Source organism: Saccharomyces kudriavzevii (assembly GCF_947243775.1).
Source record: "Saccharomyces kudriavzevii IFO 1802 strain IFO1802 genome assembly, chromosome: 14".
Classification (NCBI taxonomy): domain Eukaryota; kingdom Fungi; phylum Ascomycota; class Saccharomycetes; order Saccharomycetales; family Saccharomycetaceae; genus Saccharomyces; species Saccharomyces kudriavzevii.
Genome location: NC_079285.1, coordinates 536,950 through 559,522, shown reverse-complemented (window position 1 = coordinate 559,522; position 22,573 = coordinate 536,950). Strand labels below are relative to the sequence as shown.

Here is a 22,573-nt window from a genome sequence, read left to right as displayed (position 1 = left end):
TTGTAAATAACGATACATTTCTGTCCTGGTTTATAATGAAACATATGGCTGGATTTACTGGTCTCTTCAGATTTGATGTTGAACCACATTGTCTACCATTCTTAGACTTCTCTGGTATCCTCACGCTCTAACTTACAACACTCCGCCAGAAATTTATACAAAGCTTCTATTCTTCAATATTATCATCTAGCGACTGAACATGTCTTCTCAGTAATTATAGGGCTTGCCAGAAATATCAACGTGAACTTTTGAATGGTTTTACTTATATAATTTTCTGGATTTATGCAACATTTATCGATCGTTGTTTGATATTGTTGCGTAGCGCAATACATTCTCAAGTTCTTCTTTTAACCTTCCAGTAAGTGAAAATTACGACACAAAGATATCGCCTATACTCAAAAAGATCTCCACAGAAGAAGTTTTGGTCTGACCACTTGAGAGAAGACATATGAAAAAGTCTAGGTATTTATGAGGGAAGCTGACATATTCATGTTATATCTTGAGAATACCCATTCTTCTACTAGCTACGAACCTTTAAAGGGATTTTTTTTTTTGGCAGGGCACAGTGACTCATTGCGAACAGCATTATGATATATATTTTGCACCTTTGCTGGTTTAAAATGCCTGTACGTGAAAGAGCTTTTGTTTCCTTATCTTCATATTGTAAAAAAATTGGTCACTCTGTGTCGAATCTCGACGAAAGTAGGCAAAAAGAGTCAGAAAATTCATCAAAAGTAGGATCAACATGTCAGTAGTCATGAAATCTGCTATTGTCGGCGCTTTAGCATGTCAAAGGAACTCATTTACGCTTGACAGGTTCAATACGTTAGTTGTTTCCTGCGAAGCAAAGAAAGACAAAAGGGGAAAGACTGAAGGTTACGAGATCGAATTACAAGATACCATTTTGTTTCCTGAAGGAGGCGGTCAACCAAGCGATTCTGGCTCTTTGAAAATTGTAGAAAGAAACAATGATTCTTTGGTCATCAAGAAGGTAGTGGTTTCGCATGTTTCTCGCTCTGGCTTACATGCTAAACATCATGTGAACGAGCTCATTGAGCCCGGCACAACGGTGGAAATAACTGTGGATGCAGTGAAAAGAATGGATTATATGCAACAACACACTGGTCAGCATTTATTGAGTGCGATCTTGAAACGCAAGTATGAAGTAGATACAGTATCGTGGTCGATGGGTGGCATTATCACTGAAAAAAGGGCAGTTTTAGAACCTAGTGATTACTTCAATTATATAGAGCTGAGCAGAAAATTGACAGAGGACGAAGTAACAGAAATATCGGGTGAGGTTAACGAGCTGATCATTACATTTCCCCAAAAAATCAAAGTGGTGGAAAGATTTAGTGAAGACGATGCTGATACAATCAATACATCCAAAATACCAGACGATTATGACCTATCCAAAGGTATACTGCGTACCATTCACATTGGTGATATTGATTCCAATGCGTGTTGTGGAACACATTTGAAATCTACCTTTCAGATTGGCTCTATCCTTATTCTTTCCAATCAATCAGCCGTGAGAGGCTCAAACTCAAGACTGTATTTCATGTGCGGGAAACGGGTTTCTGATTATGCAAAATTGGCTAATAAGATCTTATTGGACTCCAAAATCTTATTGAGCTGTTCGGAAACTCAAATGCCCGACAAGATAACAAGACAAGGCAAACAACTGCAACAATCAAACAAAAGAGAACAATATTGGGTAAAGAAGTTAGCCCATAGTGTTTCTGAAGACTTGAAAAATACACTGGAAAATAGTGAAAATAAAAGGGCGTATTTTATGGAAGAAGAATGTGGTACATTAGAACTATTACAGCAGATCTATAAAGAGATAAACATTTTTCTGAAAGAGGGTTGTGAAGTCTACGAGATCATTCTATGCGGTTATGAAAGGCAAACTAGCACTGGATCACTGATAATCCTTTCTGAATCCGGTGATAAAATTTCCTCTTTAACCGCCAAGCTAGGTTCGATGTTACAAAACTTGAAGGGCGGTGGTGGTAAGAAAGGTGGTAAATGGCAAGGCAAAATCACATCCATTTCGAATGCCGAATTTGCTGCCGTAACCGATTATTTAAGCCATGATTTCATATCCCATTGAGACATGCGCAATTTCGCACGCTGAATTTTTAAATATGATAGTCATTTTTTTTAACAAGCAAGTCCGGTCAAGACGATGAGAGTAATCTATTGTTTTTTTCGGCTTATTATATCAGTTTCATTTACTATTCTTTAGAGACGCGTATTCCCTTCGTTATTATGCCCAAAAAAATCAAAAAGCAACTTTGATTAAGCGAACAACATGCTGGCGCAATGCAGTTTTCAGTTGTCAGAATATTACGTATATAGACAAGCAGCCTGAGTAGCAATTTAACATAAGGTGCCTATGAGTAGTATTGTTAACAAGAGTGGCACGCGTTTTGCCCCTAAAGTAAGGCAACGTAGAGTTGCCACCAGTGGTACACCGACACCGGCACCAAGAACACCTCAACTATTTATTCCTGAGAGTAAAGAAATAGAAATTGATAACAGTGACAACGATAAGGCTGCCGATAAGAATGAAATAGACGTTACTGAAAAGACTACCCAAGCAGAGGAACATCCTTTAGAGGGATTTACATTAACTGCCTCTGCCAAACGTGATGATGAGTTGGAAGAACATGAGGGGCCCATGGATGCTTCCACACAAAAATCTAAATCAGCAGCTGCGGAGGATAATGAGACGTTACAACTGACATCTCTGCAAACCCAGCAAGACAAAAAAAGATCGAGATCCAGCAGGCTAGCCTCACTGAGCAAAGACAACGAAAACCGTCCAAGTTTTAAGCCATCGTTTCTCGATTCCTCGAGTAATAGTAATGGACCTACTCGACGTTTATCCACAATATCCAACAAGCTTCCTAAGAAGATTAGGTTAGGTAGCATTACGGAAAATGACATGAACTTGAAAACTTTCAAAAGGCATAGGGTTCTGGGCAGGCCACCGTCGACTAAAAAGTCGACTGGTGCACATAGAATCAGCATTGTTTCCAAAATTACACCACCCACCGCAATGAATTATTCTGTGGACAAGAATGAATCCTCTTCTGAAAATTTGTTGTCAAAGGCAGCTAGCGAGAATGCAAATTACGTGATTAGTAAAGTTAAGGATATACCCAAAAATGTGAAAGACGGAGAGTCCGCTAAATATCTTATTGATGAGGAGAATTTCACAATGGCTGAGCTATGCAAGCCAAGTTTCCCTATTGGCCAAATATCTGAAAACTTTGAAAAATCTAAAATGGCCAAAAAGGCTAAATTAGAGAAAAGGAGACACCTCAGAGAGTTAAGGATGCGTGCACGCCAGGAATTCAAGCCGTTACAATCATTGACCAAGGAAGAACAAGAGGAACAAGAAGAGAAGAGGAAGGAGGAGAGAGATAAACTATTAAATGCTGACATTCCAGAGTCAGATCGCAAAGCACATACAGCAATCCAACTAAAAATTAACCCTGATGGTACTATGGCTATTGATGAAGATACTATGGTTGTTGACAGACATAAAAATGCCAGTATCGAAAATGATTATAAGGAAAAAGTTGATGAAAACCCATTTGCCAATCTTTATAACTATGGGTCATACGGTAGGAGCTCTTACACGGATCCATGGACCGTTGAGGAAATGGTAAAATTTTATAAGGCACTATCAATGTGGGGAACTGATTTCAATTTAATATCGCAATTGTACCCTTATAGATCAAGAAGGCAAGTGAAGGCAAAGTTCGTTAATGAGGAGAAAAAGCGTCCAATACTGATTGAATTAGCTCTTCGATCCAAGTTGCCGCCGAATTTCGACGAATATTGTTGCGAAATCAAAAAAAATATTGGCACGGTAGCAGACTTCAATGAGAAATTGGTTGAATTACAAAATGAACATGAACAGCATATGAAGGAAATTGAAGAGGCCAAGAACACAGCAAAGGCAGAAGACCAAACCACACAAAGATTAAATGATGCAGACTTGAATAAGAAGGGGTCTGGTGGTATTATGACGAATGATTTGAAAGTTTATAGAAAGACGGAAGTTGTTTTGGGTACAATCGATGACTTGAAGAAAAAAAAACGTCGAGAAAACGACATAAATGAAAACGAGGATGATCAATTCAGTGGGGGTGAGCCTGAAATTGACCAGTGAGAGACATATATGCATACATAATGGGTTAGTACTTTAGTTTTTCGTTTAATTACACTTTTTTTGGACGTCTGGAAGAGTGCTGAGGTTTCAATATGTAAGGCGATGGGTGAAAAAAAAAAAAACAAAAGCTTTATTGAAAGGTACGAGGGAGGATCCTTCATGAAGAGAAGACTTCAAAAGAATGACATGATCAGAGAAGAGTACGAATTCGGTAAAGTTAGTGTATTAAATAGAAGGAATTATACTTTAATTATCGATGAAGACAGGAATGGTAGTTTTGTAAGATTCACTGTTTTACCTGAATCTAATTTAAAGCTCAAGAAATTTAAGCAGAATGAAAGAGTGGAAGCTAAGATGGGTGCACAGTATCATCGAATTGTACTTGTCTTACTGTTGAATATTTTGTTTGACGGAATTTGTGTGAGATCAAGACTGCTCGAACACATCAATGGGTTTTTTAGATGGAGAATTGGGTCAAGTTGTCAAGGTGTGATTATGATGGCATTGTTTGCCCTAGGTACAATTGCGCTTGTGAGAGAACCTAGTGTGGAAAGTGTAACAATTTTCAAAGGGACAGGACTACAGTTCTCCAGAGTGAAGGGTATAGTTGTTTTCCCTCAGCAGTGGAATCGGAAGTTTTTTGAACAAGTGGAATTTATATCTAATGAGAGAGTTATTGACGTTGTGATTAATGAAGGATTTTGTCGTGGATTCAGAGTGATATTCTACCTTTCAGCAATTGTACGTAAAGCATCTAGACTCAAACTTTTATTTCCAGTATGTATTCATTGAAACCGGAGAATTGAAAACATTTTTAACGATTCAACAAGGAATACTAACAACCAGGATGCAGTCAAATTTACCTAATATCGACGACCAACGGTTAATATACAATATATCCAGGAAATACCTCAACGAGCAGGAGAAACCGTTATGCAGACTGAAAGATTGACAATCGTGCTATCATTTAAGAAAATCATGGGACGTTTTGTTTTGTTTTGTATATAGTTATATATTTGAGCATGTTTATATATAATTATAAGTGAACACACTCAAGGTTGAAAAAAAGGGACGAAGCGTGCTTTCATTGCATGGTAGATAATTTGTTAATGACTTCGTTGGTGAAATCGGTAGTGGAGGAAGAGCCACCTATATCTCTAGTGGTATGTTTACCTTCTGCAATGGTTTCGTGAACAGCCTTTGAGATCCTGGTGGCATTCTCATTCAAACCCAGATGATTTAACATTAACACCGAAGAGAGAATCATAGCAGTGGGGTTGGCCACGTTTTGACCCTTGATGTCCAAACCGACGTGTCTGGAACCTGGTTCGAAAACGGCGTAGTCCCTACCGAAATTGGCACCTGCCACCAGGCCTGGGCCACCGATCAAAGCAGCACCGATGTTACCTAAGATAGTACCGTACATTGAAGGGGTAACCAACACATCGAATTGGTGGGGTTTGGCCACTGCCTGCATGGAGGCATTGTCGACGATGATGGACGAGACATCAATGTCAGGATACTCTGTCTGACCGATTTCAGTGATTATATTTCTGAAAAGGCCGTCTCCTAATTTCATGATATTTGCCTTATGCACAGCGGTAACAGCTTTTCTGTTGTATTTTTTGGCAAAATCAAAGGCGAATCTGGCGATCCTTTCCGTCTTGGGCTTGGTCATAACCTTCAAGGATTCCACTACACCTGGGACGGATTCGTGTTCTAGACCTGAGAACTCACCTTCTGTGTTCTCTCTAATGACGATCAGATCTATGTCCGGAATTCTGGTCTTGACACCCTTTAAGGATTTGAATAGGGCTACATTGGCATAGATGTCTAGCTGTTTACGCAAAGCAACGTTTAGCGAACCATGGCCTGTTTGGTCAGCAGGAGTGTGCCATAACCCCTTCAGGCCAATCTTGTTCCTTTTCAAAGATTCGACGGCTTCATAGACGCCCTCTTTGTGATCGGTCTGTTTGATATTTATGGTCTCCCAATCGACCGGGATCCTTTCAGCCTCGAAGATAGTTCTCACTGAGTCGGTGATTTCCTTTCCGACACCATCACCTGGTATCAAAGTGACGGTAAAACGACCACCGTATTTCTTGGGTAGGGTCCGTTCTGCCTGAGCTGCCGTAGCTAAAGTTCTTTTAGCAATGGTTCTGTTAAGCATTTTTTCTCTTATAAATATGGGGGAAGGGAAGGAAGTGTGGGTGGGTTGTTACCGGTAATAAGGTACTGATTAAATAGATCTACGAAACAATAAGAAAGCGAATAAATTGAAAGTAATGAAATAAAACTAAAAAACCGTTTCAGTGAAATACAGATAGTCTTTTGTGTTCACTCATATACATGCACATATATATATATATATTCAATTCAACGTATGCATATATTGTACGGGATATATATATGAGGGTCTTCCTTTAATCACCAAATAACAATACCGAGCTACCAAGAAAAAAAAAAGAAGGTTTCTACGATATGGTTGGCTGATGAGTGACCCGCGACGCCCGATTCTCGGTGAAGGGGGTCAGGCACGCACGTGATATGCCGGCTCGGCACCGAGAATTCAATATCCGTATGGCGTGATAATGTCACGTGACTGCAGCATTCATGTCACGTGGCTTTTTTTCGTCATCACCATCACCCCGCACGATTTGTTCGTTCCGGGTCCATGTTGACGTCAGCATGAACTAACTTGACGCCAACCCGACTCATTCATATTGTCACCGTGACGCTTATCAAGCCGAAAAAAATTTAATGGGCTTCTTCTTGCCCCTCACTCTCGAAGAGTAATTCTAAAATAATCATATGGATTAATGGTCGACTAATATAAATACTAGATGGTTGGTGTTTCTTGAAGGATACGTTAAAATATCTCTATCTTGTTCTTGCTTCCTCACTCAGGAAAAACCAACTACTACAATAACCACACAACTATACAACAAAATGAGCGCTCCCCAATCCTCTTCCATATTCACATTGAGCCACGACTCAAACCTACAAGATATCTTGGATGCCAACAGCAAATGGGCCTCTCAGATGAATATCGTTCAACCAACTTTGTTCCCTGATCATAATGGTAAGGGCCAGTCCCCTCACACTCTTTTCATCGGCTGTTCCGATTCGCGTTATAACGAAAACTGTTTAGGCGTCTTGCCCGGCGAAGTTTTTACCTGGAAAAACGTCGCTAATATATGTCATTCAGAGGATTTGACTTTGAAGGCCACTTTGGAGTTCGCTATTATCTGTTTGAAAGTGAACAAGGTCATCATTTGTGGCCACACCGATTGTGGGGGTATCAAGACATGTTTAACCAACCAAAGAGAAGCTCTGCCCGAGGCCAATTGTTCACACCTTTATAAGTACTTGGATGACATTGATACCATGTACCATGAAGAGTCGCAAAACTTAGTCCATCTGAAAACAAAACGTGAGAAATCTCATTATTTGTCGCATTGCAACGTCAAAAGGCAGTTTAACAGAATAATTGAGAACACCACCGTGCAAACCGCTGTACAAAATGGAGAAGTGCAAGTATACGGCCTGCTTTACAACGTAGAAGATGGTCTACTGCAAACTGTTAGCACATACTCAAACGCCATTCCAAAACAACCTTAGCCCCGACAGATATATTTATATAATATTCCTTAAAAAAAAGACAATTGCAAAGCAAAAGCAGACACGTATTCTACTACATATAAGATATGCACCGAAAAATTTATAGAAAGAAAAAAATAAAAAATGATCAGTATTTAGCTCTTAAACGTCTTCTTTGCCATTTGCTCTGATGCTCAGGGAAGATTAAAAAATATACTGCTTCCAATCGGATTTGAACCGATGATCTCCACATTACTAGTGTGGCGCCTTACCAACTTGGCCATAGAAGCTAATATTTGATGAAGTTGTGGATTGGAAATATTATCCTTGGCGAATACACATTCCTTATCTTCAACGAATCCTGCAGAGTACGAGTGGCCTAGTAAATATTGATACTCTTGGCCTCGGCTGACTATGACGGTCAGCCGTTCAAAGTGTCCAAAAGTTTTGATTTGTGACGTTGTTCTTTATATCACGCCAAAGCCTCGAGAACGTTGCACGCCAGTTATGCTATGATGTCAATGAAGGCCGGCGAGCACATGCTATCAATTCTCGCCTAGTCCAAACTGTTAAAACTTGCTAACGAATTTTTATTGCTGACGGTTTTCTTGTCCGTATGTGCTTTCCTTTATTGTCACAAGTCTCATGCCGTCCTTGACGACAAGAAAGTATACTGTTCGATATGCAATGGCGATTTTATACAAAGAATACGTCAGAAGTGGCACTTCCTTAAACACTTGTGCGTACAATAGGCGTAACATCTAGCTGAATTCAGCGTTGCTATAACAAAGTGCAAGTGACGTCTATCCAACATGGATTTTGTTGTAGACTATCAGAGTTATGCAATGGCAGATGCTGCCACGGCAGAACTTCCAGAGCCAGAGCCAAGACTGAAATTAACATCAGATGCACAATTGCAATCTGCGAACAAGGTAGATCTGCAGTTCAAATTGCCCAATCTACAAGGTCATTCCAATAGCGATACAGTCCCGCATATAAACAACGACGGTGCAGATTCGAAAGACCTGTATAAAAGAATGACACATTATGCTATGTCCTCCATTGACAAAATACAACTCTCCAATTCAGGCAAAAAATTAGAACATATTGCCCAAATTGATAAGCTACCGCAGCAAGAATCTCATGACTTCGCTAATTATGGGTCAAAAAACCTCGATTTGTCGAAATTAGTATCTACCTCAAATGACTCGACTATGAATACAACAAATCTAGTTCTTTCAAGTAAGCTTTCCAAGATTTTGAACAATTACACCTTAATCAACTATCAGGCTACGACTCAATTAAGGAAATCATTAAAAATCCTGGAAGACAATAAAGAAAGACTGTCTCTTGATGAACAGAAGCTAATGAACCCTGAGTATGTGGGGACTTTGGCAAGAAGAACTTTGAGGACAGATTTGGAATCACAACTGTTGAAGGAACATATCACGGTGCTTGAGGAATTCAAGCCTATCATCAGAAGAATAAAACGCTTGACGTCCTCTGTGGAAAAAATACAAAAAACAGGCGCAAGTTTCATAAACGACGAAATTGACAAAGTTTCATCGAATAATGTGGCGCTGGATGAAATAAACCAGTACCGTTTGAAGGCAGAGCAGTTGAAATTGAAGAAGAAAATATTGCTAACTATAAGAGATAGATTCACTCTGAATCAAGTAGAGGACGATGCTATCACAAACGGCATTATAGGTGAGACTTTCTTTAATGTAGTAAAGAAAGTAATCGCTATTAAAGATGAATCGAGTTTTTTACTGACACTACCCAATTTAAATGCTGGGAATGCTCTAATTATGGGCGTCAATGAAATTTTACAGAAGACGAACAAAAAAATCTTCAATTATTTGATTGACTTTCTATATAGCTTTGAATCATCTTCAAATTTATTGAATGACCATGGTGCAACTGAACAGAAAAACTTGATCATCTTCCAGAAGAGCTTAATTTTCCTATCAAACGATTTAGAACTATTCAATGAATTTCTGAAAAGAGTGACCACCCTGAGATCCAAGAGTATTCTAGATGAGTTTTTGTCTCAGTTCGATATGAACTCATCTAACTCTAAACCCATCATACTATCAGCACACGACCCAATTAGATATATAGGTGACGTACTTGCGTCGGTTCATTCGATTATAGCCAATGAAGCTGATTTTGTCAAGTCACTATTCAACTTTCAGGATGAAAATTTAAAAGATACGCCAGTTTCCATATTGCAACAAAACGGGACATTTCTGAACGATATTGACAACAAACTACTAAATGACATCATCCAGTCCTTATCCAATTCATGTCGTATTCGTATTGAACAAATTGTGAGGTTTGAAGAGAATCCAATCATTAATTTCGAGATTGTCAGGTTATTGAAACTTTATAGAGTCATGTTCGAGAGAAAGGGTATTCAGGACGATAGTTCCATTATTAATAATTTGAAATCATTGGAAGATATCTCCAAAGATAGAATTATTGGATACTATGAGGGCTATATTGAACGAATAGCCTCCGCGGAGACAGTGAATTCGCTAGATGATTTATTACCACCAGAGTGGCTATCAGAATATATGAATAAGTTGGTGGAACTGTTTGAAATCTACGAAAAGACAGATGCTGCTGAAGACGAGGAATCGGAAGATAATCAATTGCTGTCATATAGGAACTTACAAACAATTGTAGAACAACCCGTTAAGGACGTATTATTGAAACAGTTACAGAATCTTTTCCCTTTTGCAAAGAAAAATGAAAAAATAAAGGCATCATTGTTGACCATCGAAATCAACTGTTTTGATTTGATTAAATCTAGAATTCAACCGTTTGATGGAGTTTTTGAACAGGATGAAAACTCTCGAAAAATCTCCTTCTGGATCTATGGTAAATTAAATGAATTTACCAAACAAATGCAAACTTTACAAATAAAATTTCTATTCGAAAATACAGGTTTAGACCTTTATAATAACCTGGTAAATATGATTTTTCCCGTGGACTCAGTGAAGGATGAATTGGATTACGATATGTATTTATCTCTGAGGGATAATTCATTGATGGAATTGGAGACAATAGGGAAAAATGTACATGATAAATTAAACGACTACTTACCTCAAGCATTGACTGATGTTCAAGGTAATTTGCTATTTAAGCTCAACTCACCGATGATAGCCGATGATATCTGCGATGAATGCTTCAAGAAGTTGTCGCTCTTCTATGATATTTTCAGGAAAGTATTGGTCCACCTGTATCCGAATGACAAAGATCGAATATTCGAGATTTTGAATTTCTCCACAGATGAATTTAACATGTTGACAGGTGTCACTCACTGAAAGAGAGACAAACTCTTGTACGAACCATGCCAAAGAAAAGACAGGCTACCTGTAAGGTATTGAAATAACGTCTCATATTTATAGGTATGTATACTTTTCTTTTTTATTTGGTTATGCAGCGGGTATCTATGTAATGTATGCATATACTATATATCAGGGAATATCGAAAAGACAAGAACAGCTGCTTAAGTACTGTTCAGGATCTTACCCACAGAATTGTCTTTTGTGATGGTTCTCACAGGACTTTCGTTTCTACTACTGCTTTCACTACACGTTCTGTCATCCAATTCATCGTGCAGTTGGCGTTCTTCGCGGAGTGGTTGCGGTATGGGGGGGCGTGCCTTTGTATCGGATTCAGTTAGTTGATCTTGTGAGGAGAGCGCCACCACCGTGTTGGAGCGTATGGGGGATGGTGACTCTTGTGGGTGCTTTTCCTTGACTTCATCGATAATGCTCAAGTCAATCACGCCAAAGGAGGACGTGGATCTTGCGCGCTTGTGCTTTTTTTGAACCATTCCGGGTTTCTTTGGTATAGGATGCAAATTGTGCATGTGGAGGTCTTGGTGTTGCTGTTGTGGAGGTGGTTGTGACGGGGGTTGTGGCTGCTGGTCTCTGTTGAAACTAAGTATGGATGTCATTGTTGAAGGAATATTGGGATTGGTGAACTTGCCTATTGGAAGAGACAAGTTACGGCTATGAAGTGAAACTGGTTTCTTGTTTAGAGGAGATTCCTGTGATTTTGCACCTGAAGGAATCAGCTTATCAACGTCTTCCTCCTTTATGGAAATATTTTCATTCAACGCAGCCACAGCGGATGCGCCTATTCTTGCAGGAGAATTAGCTCTTCGTTGAGCGTTTGTTGCGGTGGAGTGTTGAAAGCCGTTGGCAGAAGGTGGTGCTGGAAATTTATATGGGGAAGCCTGTCGACTCATTGGCGTTGGCGATACTGTGTTCATGTTCAAGGGCCTTAAAGAACTGCTATTGCCATTAATCCTGGGAAGTTGTTCCGAAGATCGCGCACATTCTATGCTGTTATCCGGTTGTTTGCCCTCTGGCTTCGTAGGTGAAGGTGCTGATGCGCCGTGGTCAGTGTTGAATAGTTTATGTATTTGATTTACGGGCAGACCCGAAGTGGAAGCAAGCTTAAACAACTCTATCGAACGATTCAAGTTTTCAAGTTTATAGTATTGCTGCTTTGTCTTTTCTTGTTCTATCTTCAAATCCATAGCCTTTATCAAGGCGTTCTCAGAAAAGGTCCATTCAGAAATATTAGTGCCGAATATTATCTCTAGCAACGACTTATTCTTAATGGCATTATTACTACTACCATCTCTACCCTCCCTTGATTGGCTGTAACTGTTAAAAGTACTCATTGGTCCCTGTACTTACAAATGGTTGGATTTTTTTCATGTAATGTAATTAGCTACTTTATTTTTTTTTTTCTACTGCACGGACAAGTTTTATCGTTGTCTGCTGTTAAGAAATTAATAAGTAAACAATAACTCCACTGGAAAAGCAATAAGACTGATTGCGCTTTCTTTCTCTGTTTCCTTGCTTTAAAAAAATTACAACATTGACGAATACTACTGGAGAGAGCAAGGAAACAAGACCCGATGGTAGTCAGCAATCTTACTTTATCGTCTTCGCCGAGTTCTTCGAGAAGTTCCGAATAAGGTAATTGAAACGAAAAAGAGAAAAAAAGTCGAGCAAAAAAAATTTCTCAATTTGCCTACCGTTAAGGGTTCGGAGAAGAAGGTTAGTTGTAAATCATGATTATTGGGTGAAGTGTAAGCGGCCTCGAGGTAAATAAATCGCTGCTCGACCAAAAGGAGACGAGACACCCTTGCCCAACTTGGTGGGCTCGGTAACTGGCCCGCTTTTGGTACTGCTTTGCCTCCTGCCATGCCAAGAGCCGTGCTCTTCCCTTAAGGGCAGCTACTTTTTCCGGTAGACGGTCGGCATCCCTTTCGAGAAAAGTAATTAATCCGAGGAGCGCTTTTGCTTCTTACCAGGTGGATAAACTAAAAGGGGCGTTGAACTAGAGCCAGAATGGTAATGTCGTCATATACCAGGGAAAGAGGAGAGAGTTCGCGGATGCTTTCGCTTCGATTCTTCTGTCCTCGGCTAAGAAACTCTTGTTTGCAAAGCATATGCGTTACAGCGCGTTTATGGGTTGAAAATCAGTCTTGAGCTTGCGGCAACTGGTTCAGCTATTCGTGAAGCAAGGGATGCAATAGGAAGAACGTAAGTAGGAAAAAAAACTTTGTCCAGGGAAAGTGAAAAATAAAAGGGGCGAGCTGGGAATTGAACCCAGGGCCTCTCGCATGCTTAGTCGTTCTCCTTAACAGAGATAAACCCAAAGCGAGAATCATACCACTAGACCACACGCCCACTTATTATATAATTGGGTTGCGAACTTACTCATCCAAGTATACTTGTTCTTCTATTTCTACGCAAATCTAGTTCCGCTTTGCAGTTTCCTACAATACTACTATTGTTGGAACAAGTAGGTTCATCGTTATCCACATAACTAGTCTTTGTTTCAGGATGAAGAATGTTGAAATGACGTTCTATTGGTGGGTGCACTTGGAGTAAAAGATTCATTAATTGAGCATCAGCCTGGAATTTATATATAAATGATATGAGTACGACTAGTTATCAACACAACTTGAGGCAACTGTGAGCCTTTTGAATCTTGTTGTAATTTCATTTTTCAGTAGAGGCAAGAACATCAGGTATATAATGCTGGGACAGGTGGTTTATCATACCTTGGATGAGTAACTATACAAAAATTCTTGAATTTTTCCTCAAAGATTTCACAGAAAGGGAATCGACAATTTGACCATAGACGAGGGATATGAGTCATTACATTCAGTTCATAATATATTGCTGAACCTCCCCTCGTGGTGGACATATTTAACATATTCAACCGACGCACGTTTTTTTGTATGTCCTTTTTTTGCAGTGTAATGAAGAAGGTATTCATTCCTGATTTAGATACAAACTAACCCCGCAGTTATCAACAGGTGCAGTACAAGCTTATTATGATGTAAATCAGACACGCTAAAAATTTTACGTGCATCCTGATTCAAGCTTGTTCAGGTTCTGATATTACTACTTGCTTAATCTTGAAATCACTTTAGATCGGGCAGGTGTGGGTAACGCATATATCTTTGTCAATGTGTAGAAGAAAATGGTTCATTCTAGTTCCTCTACTCCCCATTGTTAAGCTAAGAATAGCTTCTCTCTTTTCAGTGTTAATGTTATGATTGTTTTACGTTTAGGCAGGTGGAGCTAATATTATTAATAATACTTGTTGACGAAATAAGAAGGGAAGGAATAAATAAATAAAAACGTGCATGCCGAACGCAAGCCTAAATAGAGAACGCAAAAGTTAACTGCAGTTGTGAATGAGGTCTACATATACGTACTGATACTTAGGGAAGGAATTAATAAAAGGGAAACTAATTAAAATGAAAGATGAATAAAATTTACAACAAATGGATGGTTCTCTTTGTCTCGGGTGGTTGCAGACATTTTTTCAAACAGTTTCTTCCTCAAATACAGTTTCAATTGGCTTCTCCATCAATGAAGCATGTCCGAAAACGCTAACGGCAGAAGCACCGATCAACCATAACAGAGTAGAGATTGGAGAAGCCAAGAAGCCTATTGGCACAGCAACACAGATCAATCCAGTGTATAGTTGATTGCTTTTGAAAGAACCGAATGGAGTCACCAGGTCTTCACCGTTCAGTTTATTTATACCAAGAATACCAACTATGACCAAAGCGATAACGAAGAGTAGCAGTAAATTTGTCAATAAGGTGTAGATGCTTAAGCAACCAATAATCAAACCATAGTTACTCGAGAAGTATTTTAGATTGTAAGCCACTCTTGATTGAGCTTCCCCGAAATTTTGAGGTCTGGAGACTTTTTTGAAATTGAAAAATTCTTGCGGGGTGCGAAGGGTGGCTAGTTTAGACTGCAAGGATTGAAACTCACTCTTGATATTTTCCATGGAAAATCTTTGGGTGAAACGTGAAACTTGCTGCAAAATGAAAAGAACCAAAAAAGGTTTATAGCGCGTTAATACGGTGCTCGCGATGATGCAAAAAAACTCTATGACTGTTAACTTACGGCTAAAGCTCCTAGCTGATTCATTCTTGGAGAAATTTGGTGCTGTTTATGCGTATCTGACGACTGATGGTTTTAAAATTCGAAGTTCCAGGGGTTCTACAATGTAAAAACTGCAAATATATGCTCCCGCAGTTTGTTTTTATATTTGCTGTTATTATTTATTCTATTTTTTTCTATCTCGAACGCCTGTGACAAAAATACAAACTTCGTATTGCGCGACACAAACTCCGCCACTAGTAAGAATCGTTAATTTAGCACCGTATTAAGGACAGCACATTAGTAGTTCATCTTTGCTATTTAAATATTTATTTTTGAACGCCCCTTTTCAAAGATCCAAATCTTGCTTTACAAGAGCTTTACAAATGGGATGGTACGTATCCTTAAATTTTTCGAAAGTTGCAATAGCCAATTGGCGGTCCACTGAGTTTAAAAGTCTATAACCGGGACGAACAAACTTCATTCTACCCACGGTTCCCAACCAATCCGCCAAATCTTTATAGGTTTCTTGCATCCTGGCAAAAATCTGGAATTTGAACATCTTGAAAACGACTTCCGCGTTTTGAGATTTAACGATCTTATCTTGGTAAATTTCTAATAGAGCCTTGGGAGCCATGGGAAAGTTGGCCCAATCAAAATCTTTTGGTTTTTTCGTGGAATGGCCATTTTGTGTTAAGGTCTCCAAAAACAAGACCAACTGATTAGAGTTGAAATCTTTGACATCAACAGCATTGAATTCAGACCGGAACTCTTCCGTAGTTTTCAAATTTTGGGCCAATACGATCCACTTGTCGGCCAACTGGTAGACATTATCAGCCAAGGCGGTGATGAAATGAGGCCTTGGTGGCATACCCGGTTTGTATAACCAAGTTTCCCAATCGACAGAATCCAATACTCCCGCCCTTTCAGGATAAAACTCATATAAAGTGTCCAAAAACTGGAAAGTGTCCAAAGATTTCTTGGCGAACTTCTTGAAATAGTGTCTAATAAATGGGTCAAATTCAGCTTTACCACCCAAAACAGTTTCCAAATGGAACAAGAGGTTGAACCCCTTTTCATAAGGAACAGTGGAAAAAGCATCGTCAGGATCGGTATTATCGTTCAAGTTTTGCACCAAAGTGGAGAACCTTTCAGGATCTTTCATAGAATCAATAGAGTTCTGCAAATCGCTCCAACCAATCAGAGCACTGAAATGTCTTGTTGGCTCACCATGGATGGCACCGACGATCCTTCTTTCTAGGTAAACGGTCCAACCTTCGTTCAACCAAAAATGGTTCCAAGAACAATTGGTCACTAGGTTACCAGACCAAGAATGGGCAAGTTCATGAGCAATCACATCGATATTAGACTTATCATGAGCAATCAATGTAGGCGTAGCAAATGTCATATTTGGAGATTCCATACCGCCGTAGGGGTAAGAATCGACGTTGATCAAAATGTCATAAGTGCCCCATTCATAATCGAAGATGATTTTCTCAGCAGCTTGGATGAATTTTTCTACATCATTTTCAAACTCCCATTGACAATCTTTCAAACGAAATGGTTCTGTGTAAACGGTGGAACGAGGACCAATTGGGGCGCTTACCAAATCACCGGAGGCAATGCCAATTAAGTAAGCTGGGATAGGCACCTTCTGTTCAAACTTGTAAACGCTTGCAGCCTTGCTGGAATCCTCGATCTTGATACCAGAAAAAACTACTGGTAATGGAGATTCAATGGATGCTGTGAAAGTCGATTTCACAGAGGGAGTGTCAAAGCAGGGGAAAAGAGATCTCGCGTGAATAGCCTCCAGTTGTGAGAACACGTACGGTTTCCCACCCTTGGTTTGCTTGCCGTTCAACCATTGTAAAGCAGTGCACTTCTCGGTGGTACAAAATTGAATCTTCAGGTTGATCTTATCGCTAGAGGACGGGTTGGCAATAACCAATCTAGAGCCCAAGGGTTCCTTTCTTGGCTCAATTTGGAAACCAACTTCGGTACCCTCAATCTGAACATTCTGGACATCCAAATAGGAACTATCCAGATGCACTTCACTCGATTTCTTTTCATCATCGTATAGTTGTTTCAAGAGGAATGTTACGCTCCCTGAAATGGTGGATTTGTCAAAGGAGACAGACAAGTTTAAATCTGTATCAAGAACCGCAAAGGATCTATAATTCGATAGAGTGGACTGGTCGTACTCGGGTGATTGGACGGGTCTTCTTTGTTCAATTGAAGGTGGGAGCATCTTGTGAGGGATGGGAGGATGTATGTTCCTTGAGATTGCAGTAAATATTCCTCGCAGTTGAAATGAGCACTTGTGGGTGGAAGTAGAGCAACGAGTGAAGAAGGAGGGAAGGAACATCAATTGGACAACCTAATACATAGTGCAGAAACTATACACAAAGTTTTTATATAAGTTAGTTGAAAAGTTGGAAAAAAAAGCTGACGTGATTTTCCATAGGTAATGCCCCCGGAACATAATACAAAGTGTGTCAGAAGATGAAGGAAAGCCACGATGAAACAGCAGATAACGGCGAGAGCACAGTGCCTACGAGTCCCATGAGCAGGCCTGCGTAGGGCGTGCCCATGAAGGGTGCCCCTATGATCTTCCATTTGGCCACACTAACGATGTTTTGCAAGGACTGTAAGATGATGTCCTTGAGGACCAGAAGACAGGCGAAAAATACGATTGAGATCGCCAGCACGATAACCAAGGGCGTGGTGTTGATATCATAACGGATGTACCTCTCGTTGATATGAATCGTGGATGGCGCCGGCGGTGCGTCTTTCCCTATGAGGGTTTGCAGTTCCACGCTTTGACTAGTACTGAAATGGCCCGGGATCTGGCACCGGGCTACCGTCTGAACTGACGGCTGCTGCTGGCTCTTTCTTTTATGTAACAGCTTCCGCAGCCGATTGGCTGTTCCTGAACCCATGCTAATCTGTGGCCCGCTTTTATCTACACCTGTATCAACTCTCTTAAACCATTGCACACAGCCCTTCTTTGCTAGATGCTCCATTAGCTCGCTGCAAGAGAATTATCCCACTTACGTCCCACCATAAGTTATATATATATATAAATAAATCTGATGGCACGCAGCTTCTTGATCGAGCCAGCAGCACCAGCGAAAAAATGCCATAAGTACAACCTAGCTGCGATGCACACTCGGGCAGGATAAAACTGCCACAGGGCAACTCACTATACAGACGATGTGATGCTGACTGGTCTTAAGTCCCACGGTACCGCAATACACTCTCCCGATGGTCGACTGATGCTACTGAGGGCAGTAAATTATATTTATAGTATAATAGTCAGTAGCCAATACCTGCCTCTTTTTCCGGGTCACGCCGCATTCTTGAGTTAAAAGGCGATGCAACCTTCTACATGAGGAGAATAAGCACACAAACAATGGCTTGGGAAGGAACCATACGCTTTGCTCAGCCGCTCACCGCATCATGTCTCACCAATGGAACAATGCAAGAGCATCTTTTGATCTTAGAAGCCAATACCAGCAACTGGAAGGCAGGATGAGCTCAGACCACTCTAATGTTGCTTATCAACAGCAGCACCAACAAGAACAGAACATGCCTCTGTCATTGCCCTCGTCCCTCACTCAACGCAACTCGATACCCTATCCTATCGACGCCATCACTTCTGATCCCACTATCCAGGCACATTTGAGTGCATACGATCAGGATCGGCAACACTCGGTGACCGATGCTGCGGCTGGCACCAATATGATGTACTCTCCTAACTCTAATAATATTCCCCCCTCTAAAACTAATAATATTAATCATAACGACGTCAGCAACATGGGTTCATTGGCTGACACCTCTATTTTGACCATGCCGAGAATGTCGCTTCGTAGCCACCAGAAACAGTACAATTCTAACCAAAACGATCCCAGGTCGCCCCTGGTCATACTGATACCAGCTTCAGCCCAACCCACTGACGTACTGTCTGCCAGATTCTCTGCCTGGAGACAAGTTATCCGTGCTATTTTGATATATCTCTCTGAAACCGCCTCCATACAGGACGAAATAGTCAGACAGCAACTGAGATTGTCTCATGCTGTCCAGTTCCCTTTTTTCAGCATTGAAAACCAATACCAGCCAACCTCCAATGAGGACAAGTCCATACAGAGAAATTTTCTACCACTGGGCAATGGATCCATTCAAGATTTGCCTACAATGTTGACCAAATATCATGAGAGTCTAGCCTCCTTAGCATTGAAAAGTTCTAAAGAGTTAACTAGTGAAATCATCCCAAGGCTAGAGGATTTGAGAAGAGACTTGTTGGTGAAGATTAAAGAGATAAAAGCTTTGCAATCGGATTTCAGAAATTCCTGTGGTAAGGAATTGCAGCAGACTAAAAATTTGATGAAGATTTTCAATGAATCTTTGAAAGACTGTAAATTTGGTACACCGAAAAGTGATCCTTTTCTGGTGAAGCTGCAATTGGAAAAGCAAATAAAGAGGCAGTTGGTTGAGGAGAACTACTTACATGAAGCGTTCGACAACCTACAAAATTCAGGGGCTCAATTGGAGAACGTTGTCGTGATGGAAATACAGAACGGATTGAGCAGCTATGCAAGAATAATTGGTAAAGAAGCTCAACTGGTGTTTGACTTGGTAATCTCCAAGCTAGACTCCACGATCTTGAACGAGAATGTAAATTTTGAATGGGATAGTTTCATTCAGAGAAACATTTCGAGTTTTGTACCACCAAATTTACCGAAGAGGAAATTCAAAGATATCTCATACAGCAATCAAAACGATCCCTTTACCATGGGAGTCAAATCCGGATTCTTGGAGAAAAGATCAAAATTTTTGAAATCGTATTCGCGTGGCTATTATGTCCTTACTCCAAGCTTTTTACATGAATTTAAGACACCAGATAAGCACAAGTTTTCTGTCCCTCTAATGTCAATACCTCTAGTAGAATGTACCGTCACGGAGCACTCCAAAAAGACAAAATCGAACTCCGAGCAAGGCAACAACAAGTTCATACTTCGTACTAATTCTAATGGACTGATACATAGGGGCCATAACTGGGTGTTTAAAGTTGATTCTTATGACGATATGATAGAATGGTTTGACAATATCAACGCTTTATCAAGTTTACCCAACTATGACGACAAATGTAAATTTGTGAATAAGGTTACTAAACAATCTAAAGCTAAAGCCAAGAACGACGAGAAATCTGTGCAGAGTGGAGCCGCTCAGACAACGGATGACCAACATACGAAGTCTGATGATATGAGTAGTAGCAATTTACCCATGAATTTCATCCCAAAATTAGACAATTTGACAATCACCAATACCACTTCGTCGGTACCAGAGACTTTCAATTCTCAAATTCAGAATAGACTTCCTGAATTTTACATTGAGAATGTCGATTATCCAAGGAAAAGTAATCCTCTGTGACGAGTTAAGCAATTTTTATAGTGACGCGTTAATTTGTATGTAATATTATATATAAGTCATTTCAAAATCGGGGGTTGCATCTTTATGGTACGTCAACCTCTTTCTTCTTCTTCTACCAATTTACCAATTGGATTCAGTACGAAATCCTCCCAATCTTTGTCAAATTTCAAATCGGAAAATTTATATAATGAATACTGTTGATTTCTTGCGCTCATCACTCTTAGGCAGTCATCGTCCAATTTCATCATCTGTGAAAAGAGTTTAGACAAATTGGGGTATCTTAGAGGATCCTTATCTGGGTTATAATCAGGATCGCTTTCCTCTTTAAAGAAAAAACCCGTCGTTTCATTGTCATCTTTGAAGCTGACAAAATATTCCTTTTGTAGTTTCCATTGCGGCTCGACCTTTGTAACATTTCCGTTGGAGCTCCATGGAATGACTATATCTAATAATGGACCAGCCGAAGCATGAACTATGGGGATTAAACCAGAAGCCATATACTCTACGATTGCAATTCCAAAGTGCTCGTTCCACATGGCATTGATGCCAAACTTAGATTTGTTTAGCAAGATCTCAACCTTATCAAAGGATAAGTTTTTTTCGAACGATAGTAAGTTTTTAGGGATCTTTAGGTAGTTATCAGACCAATCTTGTAAACTTTTGACATAATCTTCGTCTTCCTTGGATCTGGTAGACCCCACCATTATTAGCTTAAATGGCGGTATGGAATCCGGTAGTCTCTTCAGGAAGTTTGCGTACGACTCAATAATTAGTTTATGGCGCTTTTCAGGACGGAATTGTGCCAACACCACTGCTTGATTCAACCTTTCACTCTTAGCTCCGCCAAATTTTTGCTTCCAATCGACCAGTTTTTCAGTAGAACATGGAGGATATATGATTCTGCACGTATTGGATGACCAAATCTGTCTTATATGGTTGTTCGTCCATGTTGAGTTGGTAATTACAATATCAATTTTGGAACCAATAGATTGATAAATTAACATGAAGAGTTTCCAGTATAATATCTTACCATAGACTTTGATACCCTTCTTGGGCATTTTGAATAGCTTATTTAACATATCCTGTGACATTATCGGATAGTGAGTGTATGTAACGATGGGAATTCTCCTCAAAAACCTAGCTACAATGGGATAACTGAAAGGGTACCCCATTGAGTCGATCCATATATCAGGTGGACATTTAATAATGGATTCGAATGCCAGAATCATTGACCCAATAGCTTGTCCAATCAAAGTAAAGCGCTTCCATGTCGAAGAATCCACTAGGTATCTTAATCTCAACGAAATGAAGAATATCCTATCGGAATCCAAATCATAGTCAAATTTCACTTTCACATCATTCAGGATATTTTCTGGAGTAACATTCTCTCCGTTCACAAAGTCACCAGAATAAATTACAATGATGTTCCTGGCATCTTTCCTCAGAGTAATATCCACGGCTTTCCACAAAACTTTCTCTCCACCACCACCAGCATTACAATACGGATGGAAGAACCCAAAAAACTTGACGTTCTTTTCGCCACAGGTAGCAGTAGCTCTTTTCAGCAGTGAGGATTTCTTGGAGAACGGATTCAGGTTGGAGTACACCCATTGACGAAAGATCCACGTGAAAACCCTGACTAGTCCATACAATACTATCAAGCACGATATGGCATACTTCTTGAACCCAAAATGCGATTTGATTTCTTTCAAATTGTAATTTGTCCAAGCCCCATCCATTTTCACCCACAATCACTCGAAAACGTGGTTGTGCTCGGATAAATGCTACTATATGTCCACTGCCTTTACCACATAGTCTTAAATGTTTATGTAGCTTTTTGAATATTTCACTTTCCTCACGTGTTCTTACCCGAATGCACCAACAATAGCGATGACAATGATGGAGGATA

At 39.9% G+C, this 22,573-nt stretch overlaps 12 protein-coding genes and 2 non-coding genes across 14 annotated transcripts; 6 read left to right on the top strand and 8 right to left on the bottom strand.

Moving 5' to 3' along the window:
• Positions 1-745: 745 nt before the first annotated feature.
• On the top strand, positions 746-2,116 carry SKDI14G2860 (putative alanine--tRNA ligase; the record flags this gene model as incomplete). Its single annotated transcript, XM_056230885.1, has 1 exon — positions 746-2,116. One exon carries the CDS (start codon positions 746-748, stop codon positions 2,114-2,116), a length of 1,371 nt encoding a protein of 456 aa, XP_056084759.1.
• A 285-nt stretch (positions 2,117-2,401) lies between these two features.
• On the top strand, positions 2,402-4,189 carry BDP1 (transcription factor TFIIIB subunit BDP1; the record flags this gene model as incomplete). Its single annotated transcript, XM_056230884.1, has 1 exon — positions 2,402-4,189. One exon carries the CDS (start codon positions 2,402-2,404, stop codon positions 4,187-4,189), a length of 1,788 nt encoding a protein of 595 aa, XP_056084758.1.
• Positions 4,190-4,375: 186 nt separating this feature from the next.
• Positions 4,376-5,141, top strand: GPI15 (phosphatidylinositol N-acetylglucosaminyltransferase GPI15; the record flags this gene model as incomplete). The annotated part of the gene is made up of 2 exons (XM_056230883.1): positions 4,376-4,966; positions 5,043-5,141. The coding sequence occupies 2 exons, from the start codon at positions 4,376-4,378 to the stop codon at positions 5,139-5,141; spliced, it is 690 nt and encodes a 229-aa protein (XP_056084757.1).
• A 132-nt stretch (positions 5,142-5,273) lies between these two features.
• On the bottom strand, positions 5,274-6,359 carry IDH1 (isocitrate dehydrogenase (NAD(+)) IDH1; the record flags this gene model as incomplete). Its single annotated transcript, XM_056230882.1, has 1 exon — positions 5,274-6,359. The coding sequence occupies one exon, from the start codon at positions 6,357-6,359 to the stop codon at positions 5,274-5,276; it is 1,086 nt and encodes a 361-aa protein (XP_056084756.1).
• A 779-nt stretch (positions 6,360-7,138) lies between these two features.
• Positions 7,139-7,810, top strand: NCE103 (carbonate dehydratase NCE103; the record flags this gene model as incomplete). Its single annotated transcript, XM_056230880.1, has 1 exon — positions 7,139-7,810. The coding sequence occupies one exon, from the start codon at positions 7,139-7,141 to the stop codon at positions 7,808-7,810; it is 672 nt and encodes a 223-aa protein (XP_056084755.1).
• A 196-nt stretch (positions 7,811-8,006) lies between these two features.
• Skdi_14.trna8T lies at positions 8,007-8,079 on the bottom strand. Its single transcript has one exon. It is a non-coding gene; the product is annotated as a tRNA-Thr (tRNA).
• Positions 8,080-8,601: 522 nt separating this feature from the next.
• Positions 8,602-11,121, top strand: COG6 (Golgi transport complex subunit COG6; the record flags this gene model as incomplete). The annotated part of the gene is made up of 1 exon (XM_056230879.1): positions 8,602-11,121. The coding sequence occupies one exon, from the start codon at positions 8,602-8,604 to the stop codon at positions 11,119-11,121; it is 2,520 nt and encodes an 839-aa protein (XP_056084754.1).
• Positions 11,122-11,306: 185 nt separating this feature from the next.
• On the bottom strand, positions 11,307-12,494 carry BOP3 (Bop3p; the record flags this gene model as incomplete). The annotated part of the gene is made up of 1 exon (XM_056230878.1): positions 11,307-12,494. One exon carries the CDS (start codon positions 12,492-12,494, stop codon positions 11,307-11,309), a length of 1,188 nt encoding a protein of 395 aa, XP_056084753.1.
• Positions 12,495-13,410: 916 nt separating this feature from the next.
• Skdi_14.trna7P lies at positions 13,411-13,512 on the bottom strand. The gene is made up of 2 exons: positions 13,477-13,512; positions 13,411-13,446 (listed from the first exon to the last, which is right to left on the bottom strand). It is a non-coding gene; the product is annotated as a tRNA-Pro (tRNA).
• Positions 13,513-14,662: 1,150 nt separating this feature from the next.
• YIP3 (Yip3p) lies at positions 14,663-15,282 on the bottom strand (the record flags this gene model as incomplete). The annotated part of the gene is made up of 2 exons (XM_056230877.1): positions 14,663-15,169; positions 15,259-15,282. The coding sequence occupies 2 exons, from the start codon at positions 15,280-15,282 to the stop codon at positions 14,663-14,665; spliced, it is 531 nt and encodes a 176-aa protein (XP_056084752.1).
• A 301-nt stretch (positions 15,283-15,583) lies between these two features.
• Positions 15,584-17,599, bottom strand: LAP2 (bifunctional aminopeptidase/epoxide hydrolase; the record flags this gene model as incomplete). Its single annotated transcript, XM_056230876.1, has 1 exon — positions 15,584-17,599. The coding sequence occupies one exon, from the start codon at positions 17,597-17,599 to the stop codon at positions 15,584-15,586; it is 2,016 nt and encodes a 671-aa protein (XP_056084751.1).
• A 130-nt stretch (positions 17,600-17,729) lies between these two features.
• Positions 17,730-18,257, bottom strand: SKDI14G2760 (uncharacterized protein; the record flags this gene model as incomplete). Its single annotated transcript, XM_056230875.1, has 1 exon — positions 17,730-18,257. One exon carries the CDS (start codon positions 18,255-18,257, stop codon positions 17,730-17,732), a length of 528 nt encoding a protein of 175 aa, XP_056084750.1.
• A 436-nt stretch (positions 18,258-18,693) lies between these two features.
• On the top strand, positions 18,694-20,664 carry SLM2 (phosphatidylinositol 4,5-bisphosphate-binding protein; the record flags this gene model as incomplete). The annotated part of the gene is made up of 1 exon (XM_056230874.1): positions 18,694-20,664. The coding sequence occupies one exon, from the start codon at positions 18,694-18,696 to the stop codon at positions 20,662-20,664; it is 1,971 nt and encodes a 656-aa protein (XP_056084749.1).
• A 92-nt stretch (positions 20,665-20,756) lies between these two features.
• ALG11 (alpha-1,2-mannosyltransferase ALG11) lies at positions 20,757-22,403 on the bottom strand (the record flags this gene model as incomplete). The annotated part of the gene is made up of 1 exon (XM_056230873.1): positions 20,757-22,403. One exon carries the CDS (start codon positions 22,401-22,403, stop codon positions 20,757-20,759), a length of 1,647 nt encoding a protein of 548 aa, XP_056084748.1.
• Positions 22,404-22,573: the final 170 nt, after the last annotated feature.